Below are 15412 nucleotides of genomic sequence, written 5' to 3'. Positions count from 1 at the left end.
GTCTAATCTGGAGCCATGCGTGCCCAGGCCAGACTTGCAAGGGGCCCAGACCCCTATGTTCCCAGATAGGGCAGTTCAACCTCATGACAGCCTCGGCTTCCCCATCCACCATTTGCACGTGTCCACAGTGCTGTGGAGTCTGTCAAAGACAGAGGGCACAAAAAACTGGGGATTTGGGTTTTATCATTGGGGGTTTGGGATTTATCATCACTCAGAAGAAAAATAATAAATGCAGCTGCATGTGTGAATTTGACAAGCTTTCCAGGCCATGCCCTTTCCTGTTTCAGTATTTGCACCCTTATGTTGGTCCTACACACTCTTCCCTGAGTGAGGGATTTCAGCTCCAGAGAGGAATGAACGCATGAATGGACTGCTGAGCTGTCAGAACACGAATGGGCTTTCGTGGGGTTTCCATCCCCAGATGGACTCCCGAGAGGCAGGGAATGAGGATGGGCCTGGGGTTCCGAGGCAGCCTTACCTTGTTGGTAGTGAAGGAATCCCACACGATCACCTTCCCGTCCTGGAGGGAAAAGAGGAAACAGTTCAGGAGCTGTCAACAAGTCCCTACAGGTGACTGCTGGGAACTGCTCGTAGCAGCTGTGTCCAGCTGGGCAGTGCAAGGGGGAAAGCCAGAGTAAGATCTAGATAACCAAGACCCTCCAACCTATCCTTGGAAAAAAGGCAGTGAGTGGGGACAGAGCTTTCCAGCCTGCCTAAGGGCTTGGCTCTCAACCTCACATCCCTTGTATAGATACGATGACAGTCGGCAATACTCAGACACTTCTTTTATATCACGTATAAACCAAGCATAAATTGTTGGTAACCTGTTATCACCCGCCATATCCTAACTGTCAAAAAGTTATACAGGGGTGAGATAAGCCTGAAATTACCTTTAGATACCTGACAGGTAACTAACGGTCTCTGACTTTCTCCCTCAGCATCCCCACCAGCCTGTCCTCTCTACATTTGCCTGGCTTCCCGCAGGAACGTGTAGGAGCCCCACTCCGATTCTTGGTCCACGTCTTGGCTGGACAGCTGGGAGCGCTGTGGGCCTGAGATCAGTCTAACTTCTCCAGTGCTTGCAGACATCGCAGGCCCCAACCCTGACATTTCACATCTATGCTGCCAACAACCTGAGACTCGCACTTATAATGGGGGGGACCCACTGTGGGCAGTTGTTCAGTAAACAAAGAGCACTCCCTGTCCAGGGTGAGCTCTGGGCTGGTGATGCCACAGACAATGCTGCCACTTTCACTGTAACCGCTGCTGCAGCCCAGACTGGGGGTGTGGGGAGTGACTCCAATGGCATCTATTTGTAGCACAACCTACCAGAGATAAATCCACATGAGCCCTGGTCCCTACAATGCAGTCACCTGCCCAGAACGGGGCGTGTGCGTTCTCTGGGCCCTGAGGCTCTGAACACAGTGGAAGGGGATGGCTTAGCCGGGTCCCCCACGCATCCTCAGGATGGTGAGTCTGCAGCCTCTAAGGCAGGCTTGATATTTTTAATCACTTAAGCCCTTGGAGCTGAATCTGGTGAATGAGTCCGTGGGGGGAGAGGGAGAGGATGCCATGTAGGGGCACAGACAAGGTCTGATTCTCTAAAGTGATGCAGCTGCTTGCTTTGAGTGATCTGATGGAAGAGTTCCATATTCATGCTGCACGCGGCTGAGGGGCCCTGAAACAAGGTCAAAGTTGGCAGTTTCAGGCCTTTCAAGACCCCTAAACAGGGGCCGGCCCCGTGGCCGAGTGGTTAGGTTTGCACTCTGTTGCAGCAGCCCGGGGTTTCGCCAGTTCGGATCCTGGGCATGGACATGGCACCGCTCATCGGGCCATGCTGGGGCGGCGTCCCACATGCCACAACTAGAAGGACCCACAGCTAAGAACATACAGCTATGTACCGGGTGGCTTTGGGGAGAAAAAGGAAAAAATAAAATCTTTAAAAAAAAAAAGACCCCTAAACACATTGTTTCTTCTAGTCTAGTTTCTCTGACTAACATGACATGTGGGGTAGATTACGTAAACAAGCGGAGAACAGAGCAGGGGCTCCAGTCCCATTCCTCGGGTTCTCCATGCCTGGAGGCCCCCCATGCTGGGCAGGGGTGCTGACTCAGTGCACTGCCCAGGTCAGTGTTCACTTCGGTGGCTTCCTCACCACACTGCTTGCCTGCCTGTCCCCCACCAACTCCACGTGCACTGTAGAGAGAAACACGCACCCAAGAGGCTAAAATCAGTCTCACGGAACTAAATGTGGTCCCTTCGTGAGCACAGATTTATACACTAGGGGCCTACGTCCCTGGACAGACTGTGCCTCCACCCCAACCCTAACCCACATAGTCAGGTTGATTAAGCTCCTGCCTTTTAAGGAAGAAGGGCTGCTCTGAGTCACTCAAAGACTTTTCCAGAGCCTTCCTGATGTTTTCAGCTTCCTCCCACATCCCATCCCACTCTTCCTGCAGCAGAGGTGGGTGGATGGAGCGTGTCAGCAGTGCCGAGGCACCACCCGTCCCCCCCCATGAGAGCAGTCCACGAGTGACAGAAAATCCAACATATGTTATACTTTCAAGGATAAAAAAAAAGTCTAAAAGGATAGGTAGCAACATGTACATCTCGATAACCACTTTGTAAAAACGAGCATTTGAACAAAAAGGTCTAGAATAAAATGCTCTAAAATAATAATAACGGTTGTGAAGGGGTAGTGGGAGTAAAAAACCTTTTCTTTGTTCTCTTTTTCAGTGTTTCTATAGGTAAAATACACATGATAAATTTTTTATGAACATAAAGCAAATGCAATGTGACCTACTAGATTTGTAGGTAATACGGCAGATTAGTGACAAACAACACTGACAGAGACGTCAGAGCTTGTGGTTATTGAGAACATGTACAGTTTTTATACTTAAAAGGGTTATAAAAAATTGTCCTATGAAAAGCTGGGCTGAACGCAGGGGTTGGGGAAGCCCAAACTGGCCATAAAAATATATGACTTCAGTTTATAGTTTTATCTTCAATGCACGTAACATTGAAAAGGACAGTACTACAGTCCTATGTGCTACCTAGGACATAAAAAGTACTAAGCAGTGGTAGCCAGCCTCCTGATAGTCAAGACCCTTGTGTGGCCCCTCCCTCATTATATCAGGTTGCTCTCTGTGACCAGTGGAATACAGCAGAAGTGACAGAATGTCCCTTGTGAGGCCAGGTCATAAAAGACAGGGCAGCTTCTGCCTCTGTCTCCTTCTCTTGCTCTGGGGGAGGCCAGCTACCACGTCAGCCCATGGTAAGTCCACATGGTGAGGAGCTAAGGCCTCCAGCCTATCGCCACGTGACAGAGCCATTCTGGAAGTGAATTTGCACCTCAGTCGAGCTGTCAGATGACCACAGCCCCCACCAACATCCTGACAGCAGCCTCATGAGAGACCCTGAGCCAGAACCACCCAGCTAAGCTGCTCCGGACTTTTGACTCTCAGCAATCACGTATGATATTTGTTGTTTTAAGTTGCTAAGTTTTGGGGTAATTTGTTATGTAGCAACAGATAACTAATATACAAGATGTAAAATAAACTATGTCCCAACTACACAAAATGAATGAAAAACTACACTTCACAAAATACGTATCTTAAATTTGTTTTTTAAGGTATACAAATTGCTAAACTCTTAAACTGAAAGAAGCCACAGTGGAATCTGAACCACTATGCCCTCAATTTGGAGAAAAAAACCCACACTATTTTAAAGATGGTTTCACTCACAAATAAGACCTTGAAATAGGCTCAGGAAGAAATAATTTTGAATGGCTTGTGAAATATAGTTTATAACGTTTCTGTGTTCACCAATTCCAAATCTACCCAAATCAGTTAAGTTGAAGTTCTACAGTCTGCAAGAGAATGCTTAGCTGTGCTAACTCATGTCCTCTGGAGAATAAGCAGAGACACAAAGACCAGAAAGGGCTTTTTGAAAAGGACAGCTCTTTCCCCCTTAGCAGAAGCGAGCTCTCCACCATGCAACAGCTGTGACGTACCTGCGATGAGCTCACGATCCTCCTCTTGTCTTTGCACCAGTCCATGCAGAGAACTTTATTCCCATGGCCTTTGAGGGTCCTTCTGGTCTTCATGACAAACTGCCCCAGGGCCTCCACCCGCTCCGCCACCTGGTGCACTGGAAGGACAAGGCCGCCATCAATTCCACTACCAAGGACCAGGTTCCAAGCCCTGTGCTGCCACAGGGAAGACGCTGGTCTTTCTCTGTGGCCACAGCTTTACTCTCCCGGTCTTTACTACCACGCCCTCGCAATGCTCTCTCTTTTAAGCTCAGTGGAGGGTAGAGACAACACTGTCATTCTCTCTTTGTGTTTAAGACCCTACGTTTTTCAAAGCACTTCCATATATGCATGCTGAGGGATCAACGCCAAGACTACCTCGTATTTGTAAAGCAGTATATAGACTTCTCCACTGAAGGGCCCAGCTCTGCAAGGTGGGCAGGGCAGGCAGCAGAGGGAGACGGCTACCCCATTTAATAGGTGAGGAGACTGAGGCTCACGGAGGTTATCTGGCTAATACGAGTTCATACAACTAACTGGGAGTGAAGCAAGGGCTTCTGGTTCTTTTCCTTACCACTTTCCAGTCACAAAGAAAAGTCACTTTACCAAAACTGTCCCATCAGGTACCATAATGTGCACCCTTGCTGCTCCACAGCAGGCACTGTGACTCCTAACTGATGCCCCTGTGCCTAGCACAGGCCCGGGACATGGTAGGCGCCCCACTCATGTGCTGCAGGAAACAGCAATTGAGTGAACCACCAAACGGTACACTGTGGGTCTGCGAAGACTTATGGCGTTGGCAGAGATCAACCCAACATTCAACAATCTGAACACACGACCTCCAGAAGGTACCTACGCCACGAAGGAGCCCCAGGAACCAACCCCTCCGGGACAGGGCCCACAGCTTCTCTCCCGTGGCCAAGGGAGAGCCTTCCAGGGGCTTGGAGAGAGGCTGTCCCGGATGCCTCTCAGAGGGAGGCAGGCTCCCATGAAGCAGCAGAAAGGGCCACAGAGAGTGGCTAGCCCAGGTCCTCATGGTGCAGGTGAGGTGGGGGTCACGGGGCTTCTCCCCTCGTGGAGTGCCCCCCTTTCTGGTTGGAGGCTGTGCCAGAAGGAGCCCGGCCTCCTAAGGCGCCCTCCACTCCTCCTTCCTCTGGGCCTCCCAGCTGGGCCTTTCTCCAGGCTGGTGGGGAGGGGGGGAGGGGACAGCCCCACGAAAGGCATGGTGTCCTAGCACAGACAGAGCAACATCGTGGTGCTGGTGTGAGGCAAACACAGGCCCTCGATCCTTCCCATGAGCTGCCGGAGCCTGCTGGGGACGGGCCCGCCTCCTCGTGTTATCCTCAGAACCCTGGGCTCTCCCAGAGGGGCTGAGTGGGGTTTAAGCCATGTGACAACTGCACCCCTTCTCTAGAGAAATCCTTCCTTCTCCCCTCCCTCCTCCTCTCTAAACACTTCGGTGTGTACTCCCCAAAACCAGGAACCCTCTTACATAACCACGGTATAACCCTCAGAGTCAGTAAATTAACACTGAAACGATACCATGTCTAAACCACAGACCTTACTGAGATAGGCTCCATCGCCCCAGAATATCTTTATTGCAAATGGAAATCCCAGACCACGGGGTGCATTCAGCTGTCATGTCTCTTTAGTCTCCAGCTATTTTACTCCCCAATTCGGGCTTGTCTGATGCTTCCTCATGATTAGATTCAGGTAACGCGTGTTAGGCAGGAACGTCACAGACTGCCCCTGAGTTCCCGTCACAGATATTATTGCCACGTCCCCGAATTCAGCAATAGGACAACTATAGCTATTTCATGTCCCTCTTACCAAAAAAATGATTCATCTAACCAAAATAGCACCTTACATAATGTGAATCTGAACACATCCCAACTATTAATTATTTTCTCACTGCATTTTCCCTTCCTACCATATAGATTCACTCCCCACCCACTCAGTCCTCTTCTATCTGCCAAATCTCACATCTGTTGAATTAAAGAGTTAAGAAAATTTTAATACCAGAAAGCAAAAAAAAACCCCAAACTGGGAATGAACTCAGTATGTTCTGTGAATTATTTGTGTCCTGTCGGCTCAGGGCAGATGTGGTTTCTCTGCCTTCTGATGGATCACCTTCCAGGATTTAACTTTTTTTTTTTTTTTTTAAAGAAATGATGAACACAACCAGCTGGTTTCTATAATAAGAACTTACTAGAATACAATGATAACCTGTTCAGAAATTCCACTAGAAGGCAAGGAGCAGGCGGACAGGTGCTGTCTTGCTCCCTCTCCTTAGGGCATAACGGAGCCGAGCGCTCAGGAATCCTGGCTTTGGGTCAGGCCGCTGGGTCAGAGCCCGGCTCTGCCACACACCAGCTGTGCATCCTGGGCACGCTGCTTACCTTCCCGCTGCTGGCTTCCCCCATGGGGTTGTTGGGATGACTATTCGAGCCTGGCACAGAGGGAACACCCGATGAGTGTTAGTTAATGTTCTCTGGCTTGGCACACAGTGGGGACCAGGTAAGTATTTATTGAAAGAATAAATGAAATGCTTAGTATTTATTAAATTTCAGTCAACTGTAGCAATCCTAAGAAGCAGTTTTTGGCAGATCAACATAACTTTTAAGCCCCTTTCCCTTCTTTTTCTGTACCTCTCCCTACTCCTAATCCATCACCTCTGCTTCAGCTGCCAAGCAATTCCTCGTTTTACCAGGGCAAACTCGCTGGCATTAGGGGTGGAAGACACGCCTGTTTCCTGTTCCAAGGAATCAGAATCCACGGGTGGAGCAAGGGACCCTGCATTTCCACAAGCTCCCCAGGTGAGTTATGCCCACTAATGATGGAGGTGGAGGCAGCTCTGAGAAGGTTCAAAAAGGTAGCTTCTTGGAAAAGAGGGGGGCAGGGCAGAGAAGGGGAGGATTCCAGAGTCCGTGGATGAGAAAACAGTGGTGCCCCAAATGCAAACGGGCAATTCCAAAAGGAGCTGGCTGGGAATAAAGATGGTATGTGCTCCTTTTGATGAATGAAGTGCAAGTGGTTTAGGCAGTAGAAACTGACAGCCATGGCTGGAACTCAAGAGAAGGGACAGAGCTAGAAGTAGAGGCCAATAAATGTTTGCTGCTTGAATGACGTTTCCAGAACCCCTCCTACGTGCCAAGTACTGTGCCAGAGGCTTGGATACAGAAAAGAAGACAGTCCCTGCTCTTACTGAGCTCACAGCCTGCAGGGGTAGACAAGCGAGATCACAGGTAACAGCTGGAGTGCAGCGGGAAGGGTCAGGGCGCCGAGGGTCACAGGGCTGACCCTGCTGGCAGGTGTGGCTGTCAGAGAGACGTCACAGGACCCTGGTTTTGAAGGATGCCCAGGAGTTGGAGTAAGGAAAGGGGAGGCAGGAAGCTAGCTTCCTAATAACTATTTCTGTTTGTTCAGTAAAATGGAAGACAAGGACCTAATCCATGGGGGTGTTCTGAGGTCTAACTGGGAAAGCAAATTAAAGTGCCTAACAGGTGTCTGGCAGGTCAGGAATAAAAAATGTAGAGTTGGGGGGCTAGCCTGGTAGTGCAGTGGTTAAGTTTGCATGTTCTGCTTCAGTGGCCTGGGGTTCACTGGTTCGGATCCCAGGTGCGGACCTACACACCACTTGGCAAGCCATGCTGTGGCAGGTGTCCCACATATAAAGTAGACAAAGACAGGCATGGATGTTAGTTCAGGGCCACTCTTCCTCAGCAAAAAGAGAAGGATTGGTGGCAGATGTTAGCTCAGGGCTAACTGTCCTCAAAAAAAAAAAAAATGTAGAGTTGGGGTAGTAGGCACTGGGGGCTAGAAAATCAGAAACAAGATAACCTAGAGGAAAGAGGGCTTCTGAAATGGACGGGCCACGAAAACTAGAGACTGGGTTTAAGAAAGGAGAGAACGGGAGAATGAACGAGAGGTTTACCGACAGGAGAGGGATTTTTCTTAATTTCTTTTCATATACTGATAGAAGTAAATGCATGTCCATTGAAAATAATCAGAAGATAGAAACACATGATCACTTATAATTCCGCTTAGCCTGACCATTCTTAACATTTGGTATACATCCTCCAGACTTTTCTCTGCATATGTGTGCACATGTGTATACGTGTGTGAGAAGATCATACTTCACATACAATTTGGGGGACCTGTTTCTTCACCTCATATTTATGGATGTCTTTCCACTTCAAAGGTAATTATCTGTCATTTTTAATGACTGCATAACATTCCACGGTATGGATATACCATTATCCAAAACTTCCCTACTGGTGGACACTTACTGTGCTCTGGGACTGCCCTGAGACCCCTGTACTGCATTATCTCCTTAGATAAATTCCAATTCGTAGCATTGCTGAGTCAAAGGGAAAGCACATTTTTAAAGGCTTTAAAAGCATGTTGCAATATCCACCATTTGTCACATGTCTCCTGGGGGACAGGCGGTGGGCTGAGAGCTTTACACACAGCCTGAGGACACAGGCTTTGTCCTCACTTCTACAGAAAAGAAAAACTGAAGCTCAGAGAGGCTAAGGACCTTATGCACATACACTTGAACCCCTAAGAACAGATAAATACCTCCCCTATTAGGGTAAACTCTGGGCAGGTGGCTGCAATTCTTTAGAAAGTCAAGGACTAGTGAGGCAGTGACAATGGCTTCTTAATGCAGGAGACACCCCACACTTCCTGATGTAGCTGGAGCAGTGGGTCAGAGTTAAGGATTCTAGAACCCAAGTCAAGAAATGTGCCCCGGTCCTGGCTTGGCCACCATCGGGCTGGGAGAGTCGGGCAGAGTTAGAGCAAGAAGAGACCTTAGCAACTCAAGTCATGCGGAGCAAGACGCAGAAAAGGAAAAGAAGGCGTGAGGGGAGGGGACAACTTAGAAATCAGCAGTAAACAAATGTCTCCTCGGAGCCTGTGCCCTCCTCTGTGAAAGGAGGGAGTGAAGAGTTTATCTAAATGGGGCCTTGGAAATAATCTACAATTCTGGTTTCAGGTAAAGACAAACTTTTCATCAAGATGTGGCTTCCTCTCAACTTTCAGGGAATAGTTTTACAATTTATTTTTATTTTTTATTTTTTTTTAAGATTTTATTTATTTTTTTCCTTTTTCTCCCCAAAGCCTCCTGGTACATAGTTGTATATTCTTCGTTGTGCGTCCCTCTAGTTGTGGTATGTGGGACGCTGCCTCAGCGTGGTTTGGTGAGCAGTGCCATGTCCGCGCCCAGGATTCGAACCAACGAAACACTGGGCCGCCTGCAGCGGAGCGCGCGAACTTAACCACTGGGCCACGGGGCCAGCCCCTTACAATTTATTTTATAATCTGTGCACACATGAACCTAAAGTAACATGGACAGTGTGCAGGTCAATACACAAGAATCCAAAACATATAAATTCATAAAGTGAAAACATGCAACAGGGGGAGCTATTCAATCCATTGTGTTAAATTAAAACTAGGCCCAAACTCTTTATCTGGTACAATCTCAAGTATGCTTACAAACAGATACACAAGCATAAAAACATAAGCTAGGAAGTACATCAAAATATTAAAAGTGGCTACCCCTGGGCAGTGTGGTCACGGATGACTTGTTTCTTCTCTATTTCTAAATCTGCTGCAGTGGGCACTAGTTTCTCAGGACGAGATGCTAGCCGGCTCGTGTGTAACTATGAACACAGAGCAGCAGGAAGGGAGAGGAGGCAAAGGGCAGGTTTGCCCTCTGCTCCCTCTGAGGGCTGTGGGCGGGTGGCACATGGAAGGGCAGCCGGGAAGCGGATTACTCCGTAGGGAAGCTCACTTCTATAAGCCTCAGTACACACAGCATCTCTCCTAGAACACGGGAAAAGTGAATCAACACACTAGCTTCAGACTAATCCAGAAATCTGGCTCTTCTAGATTTGTTCCTACATCATAAAATCAGAACAGCCCCAGGCTCCAATCATAAAGCCTTTGAGAATAAAACCTTTCACGAAGTTACATTTGGGAAAGATAGAAAAGCGAATCGCATCTAATAATAAATCTTGTCATTTGCCCAAATTTCATTTGGATTTGCACTTAGGGAAATTATATAAATCTTCTTAGAGTTGCTTCATTCATAGACAATGTTAGAATCTGCCCTGAGGAGCTGGGAATCTGGATGAAGCCCCCACACGGCCCCACGAGGCTGCTGTGTATGTCGGCTGCAATGAACATGGCGCCCTTTCTGCTCTGTCTGCTTTCAGCCTGTCTTCCAGATCATTTGTCAATTTAATGTCAAGTTAAGGACTCTTTATAGCTGAACTCCCCTTGTTTTCTTGATCTTGACTCTGATTCCAGTACTCATTTTTTCCTTTTTATTATAAAAGCACTAAACGCCAAGATACGTATAAAGTACGTCTATTTCCCCCACCTCCCAGGACCCCTTGGTAGAGATGACAAGTTTCTTTTGTATCCTTCCAGAAACTTAATGCATACACAAGCATCTCTTGTTTAAGCTAATAAGATCATATGTTATATACTCATCTTATTTTTCTTTTTTACTTGACACCTTTTCATACACACACACACATATTTACTTTAATTCCTTTTAAATGTAAATCTCAGCTCTCTGAGAGGTGGCCTGGCATGGTGAGAAGGAGAGCTGTACAAGGAGCCTGGCGTCTACCCCCACTCTCTGTATAACCTTAGGGAAATCCCCGAAATCGTCCCTGGATCTCAGCTGCTCCCTCATCCCTAAGGAAAGGGGGTGGGTTGTTGGGAAGAGAAGAAAACTTTTTGTGTCTGAAGACCGAGGCTGAAGCAGGTGGTCCTTTCCAGTTTCACGGGCTGTGTGACAGGCCCTCCAAAAGGTCCACATCTTCATCTCTGGAACCCGCGAATATGTTACCTTATTACACGGCAAAGGGACTTGGCAGATGTGATTGAGGTAAGGATCTTGAGATGGAAAGATTATCCTGGATCATTCAGGTGGGCCCAATGCAATCACAAGGGTCCTTGGAAGACGGAAGGGTGGAGGATCAGTCAAAGAGGACGTGATGACAGAAATGAGGTTGGAGTGACGTGGGGCCACAAGCCAAGGAATGCAGCCTCTAGAAGCTGGAAAAGGCAAGGAATGGACTCTCCCTTAAAGCCGCCAGGAGGAACACAGACCTGCTGACACATTTGAGACCCCTGCCCTCCAGAACAGTAAGAGAGGAAATTTATGTTGCTTTAAGCCACTATGTCTGTGGGAATTTGTACAACAGCAATAGGAAACTAAAGCAAGCTGTAACCTCGTGATTCTAAAACACCTTAGTATCAAGAAGGGAGCACTTCCCCATGGTAGAAGGTGAGCAGAAGTTGACAGGGGGAACACCCTGGGAGAAGCAGGAAGCTCTGGAGGAGTAAGGGGGAAGGCAGGGGCCAGGCACGGAGCCTGAAGTCTGATGTAGGCTGTGACAAATAGAAACGGCAAGCAATAGGATATATTGGAGTATATGAGGAAGCCATTTGGTATAAACCTAATTTGGCCTGACTCTGTTTTTTCCAAAAGGGCCTGACATGGCCATCAAGCATGCATTGTATATCTGCTTTAAACATTTACTATGGCAAGGACAAATGGCCTTAAGATAAAGGTGCAACTTTCCCCCACACTGGCATTTCCTTAGGCATAAGCATCTTTCCTTAGGCTAGGAACTGATGGCTGCGCTCACCTTTGATCACCCAGCTCACCTGTGACCACCCAGCTCAAGACAACAGACCTGCCACCCTGCTGTGTCCACCGAGACAGCAGACCTACCTGTTGTGTCCATCAATCGCTGTGCCAACGGAGCAGTCTCGCGACTATTGTAAAAGGGACATTTCAATCATATGTGAAACATCCTCTCTGGGGGTATATAACCAGTCTGTACAGCCCACTTCTTTGATGCCCTTTCTTCCTTCGAGAAGAAAGGCCCTGGGCCATGGTCCTCATATTTTAGCTCAGAATAAACTCACCCCAAATTTTCATTTATAGATTGGTTATGGATTATTTTCGTCGACAGCTGGCATCCCCATAGGCCACCCGTCTAAGCCACTTCCTGTATTTAATGTTGGCCAAGGGTCTGACTTGACAACGAGGGCCCAACAGAATGGGGGCTGGTCTGAGGGTCAAAGGGGTGGGAGCTGAGGAAGTGAGGGTCTTGTCTTGAGTTAGGAAAATATCACTTTCTCTCCAAATTTCACTTTCCTTCACATTTCCTCAAGTTTCCTCTACAATTTCGTTGCATTGACTCTTTAAAGGCAAGACTTTGGGCAAGTCAGAACTAACAGAAGGCTGACCAACTGTCCCAGTTTGCCTAGGACTGAGGGTTTCCCAGAATGCAGGACTTTCCATTTTAAAATGTAGAGTCCCAGGCAAACCGGAATGACTTGCACCTTAGCTTACGGCCTAAAGAGGTTTCTCCGACTAGGATAGGGGCTCCATCTATGTAACACCATCACAATGCACAAATGTAGTCTCAGGAAGAGGCTGAGAACCGGAAGAGAGAAGAGCCCAGAGATCCCAGATCGTGGACATCTCCGTGGGAGACACCGTGGTCGGCGAAAGAGCAGTTCTGATTACTAAGAAGATCCCGGGGGGCTGTGATGGAGCGAGGGGCCAGCGTGTGAGGAGGGTCACCCTTGTGGACCCTGAAGACACCAGCGATGGGGCAGGGCTTAGGGTCAAAAAGAAGGCTCAAGGTGTGGGCCAAAGTCCTTAAGAAATGAGGGAGCCTGGCTGGGAGGTCAGGAGGCAGCAGCACGGAGGAGGGGAAGAGACAGGTCAGGTAAATGACAGGAGGCTCAGAGGAGCATGGGTTTTACACGGGAGTGGAGAACTGGTCTGGAAGCTACAGGGGGAATGAAGGAAAACTTCACCACATGACTTCTGGTCTTTTCAACTCAAAAATTCTGACTTATGCAGGTGAGGACAGATCCTTCCACTGTGGGTCCAAAACTGGGCCCTGGCCCCTGAGGACACACCATCGGGGCAGAAGAAGGACTCCCTGTTGAAAAGTGCGTCCTGACTATGCCTCTGCCTTCAGGCAATTTACCAATTTGCAGAAAAGGCTGAAAAACATGCCTGTGGGCAGCTGCCCCTGCTGAGTCAGCAAGTGTCTGGAGAAATCCTCTGCGTGGAGCACTAAGGGTTCTGCCCCAGCACTCACTAGCTGGGGTCTGGCAGCAAGTCCTTTTGCCTCTCTGTGCCTCAGTTTCCTCATCTGTGAAACGGAGAAATCAGATGGCCTATCTGAGAGGCACTATGGCCACGCTTACAGCACCGTTGTTATCACCTGCTGAGTGCAGGCATTTGCAAAGGGAAATGGGGCAGACCCTGTCCCACACCTCCCAATATCCATTCCCTACTTCTTCCCTGAAACCCAGCTCTCTGGGGACGGCAGTGTGCCAACTCAGTTCTCCCTTTCCCAGCCTCCCCTGCAGTAGCCATGTGACCTAGCTCTGGCTAACAAACTGCCAACAGAAGTCTGTCGGGGAGAAAGGAGGTTTTGGGGAAAACTTTTACTTTCCTGACAAAGAGAAACAGAGGCTGGTGTCCACATTCCCCCTTCTTCCTGCCCTGGATACAGAGGTGATGTGTGGAGCTGTGGCAGTCACTTTATAATCGTGGGGCAAATGCCAGCACTCTCAGGGTGGTGGAGGATAAAGACAGGAGCGTGGGTCCCTGATGGCACATTGGACAGCTGAACAATGCTGGTGATGGCCTACCTTTGTTCTCGTTGTGTAAGAAAAATAATTCCCAATCTGCTTAACTACTTTATTTGGGGTTTATAGTTAATTGTAGCTGGACACATTTCTAAATGATACAGGGGCTTAGGGTGCCTCCTGTTTAAAGGAGGCCCCTACAAAGGCACAGCACACTCGAGATTCAGGTCTTCTGCTTCTTTCAAGTGATTTTCAAAGAAAGGAACCAGGGGCTAAGGGACCTAGCATGAACCCCGTTTTTCTTTTCCAAATAGAATTTAAAGCAAGTGGTACCAACTAGGAATGGCAGGAGCACAATGTATAGGTGTGTCTGAGGGCACCATGGGGAGGCCGTGCTCAACAAAGGGGAGCTGCCACCCTCAGAGCTGAAAAGTAAGCAGATAAGGTCACTTCGCCAAGCCTGGCTCCGCGCCCAAGCTCTGCTGAGGACGACCCATCTGGCAGAGTCAAGGGAAGCTGATCCCGCCAAGAGCCCTGTAACCTGGCTATCTAAATGCTCACTCAGGAAATCAGAGCCCCTTCTGAATTACGGCAGCGGTCAACAACGTAAGTTTAAGATTTGCTGTTGCTCTTTTACACCAATCACACCGCATCCGTCCAAAAAAAGCTCTTCAACAGCCTTAAATGAACTAAACGGTTAGACCTGGTGAGCGCCTCTGCTTCCCTTCCCCCATCCGGCTCTCCACTCCCAGGGAGAGGGCGCAGATTGGAAAAATGAGCTTTTAAGTCAGAGTCTGATTCCTTATAAAAGCAAAACTGAGAAAGGACACGACACTGATGGAGAAAGCCAAAGGATTAAACAACAAAACAGGAGCTGACCCTAGGCCGCGCCCACTCGGACTCGCGGCGCTCGCCGCCACAGCCACCCCGTCCGCCCCGCCCCGCCCCGCCTGGGAAGGGCAGGGATGGGGACAGTGTGCATCTTTCAGGCAAGTGACGACGGGAGCTGCTCCCACGATCCTTCGCCGGGAGGACAGCGGCAGGGGCCGCTACCACCAGGCGCCCCCGCCCAGAGCGGGGCGCGGGCTCCGCCAGGTGCCCGGAGCCTCCGAGGGCCGCCCCGCGCCCCCCGCGCCCCCCCCCCCCAGCCTCCCCTGGCGCGCAGGCGGAGCTGCATCCCGGGAACGGCGCAGGCCCGGCGGCCCCCACCCCACCCCCGCCCCCGGCCCGCACTCACGCTCCACGTCGTGCAGCTTGGCCCGCTCCTCCTCCAGTTTGCCCTTGAGGCTCTCGGCCTCGCTCTTCAGCGACGCCAGCGTCTCGTTCTCGTGCAGCCCGTCGGTGGCCATCTTCGCGGGGACGCCGCGGCGAGGGAAGCGAGAGCGGGGAGGCGGTGAGCGGGCGGCCGAGGCCGCGGGCGCAGCTCCGGCGCCGTGTCCCCGCGCGGCCCCGCCCTCCGGCGCTGACGCTGCCGCTGCGGGCCGGGCTGTGGCCGCGCCCCCCCCCGCCCCGCCGCCGGCCGTCCCCCCACCCCCCGGCTCCCCCCACCCCCAACCCCGGCCCCGGCACCTGCCGCGCGCCCTGGCGCAGGCCCCGGGCGACCCCGCGGTGGCGCTGCTGCGCGCACGCCCTGGAGAAGCGGGGAGCGTCGGCCCGTTTCACCGATGGGAAAACCGAGGCTCAGACAGGATGCTGACTTGCCGGGAGGACGCGCGCGGAGTTAAGGGCCCAACTGGCGTT

At 50.1% G+C, this 15412-nt stretch overlaps 1 protein-coding gene across 1 annotated transcript in view; it reads right to left on the bottom strand.

The window, feature by feature from the left end:
* The window catches only part of GNB5 (G protein subunit beta 5), a 36888-nt gene extending 21717 nt beyond the window's left edge, over positions 1 to 15171 (bottom strand). Inside the window, exons 1-3 of the mRNA XM_070624308.1 lie at positions 14910 to 15171; positions 4013 to 4149; positions 479 to 520 (exon numbers count right to left, since the gene is read on the bottom strand). Coding sequence (XP_070480409.1) covers positions 479 to 520; positions 4013 to 4149; positions 14910 to 15021 — 291 coding nt within the window. The 5' untranslated portion in view covers positions 15022 to 15171. The remainder of the gene's footprint in view (positions 1 to 478; positions 521 to 4012; positions 4150 to 14909) is intronic.
* Between the last annotated feature and the right edge of the window lie 241 nt (positions 15172 to 15412).

This window comes from Equus przewalskii, chromosome 1, assembly GCF_037783145.1.
Source record: "Equus przewalskii isolate Varuska chromosome 1, EquPr2, whole genome shotgun sequence".
NCBI classification, from domain to species: Eukaryota; Metazoa; Chordata; class Mammalia; order Perissodactyla; family Equidae; genus Equus; species Equus przewalskii.
Note: the sequence above shows the minus strand (reverse complement) of the source record. Positions and strands in the feature narration are given on the sequence as shown.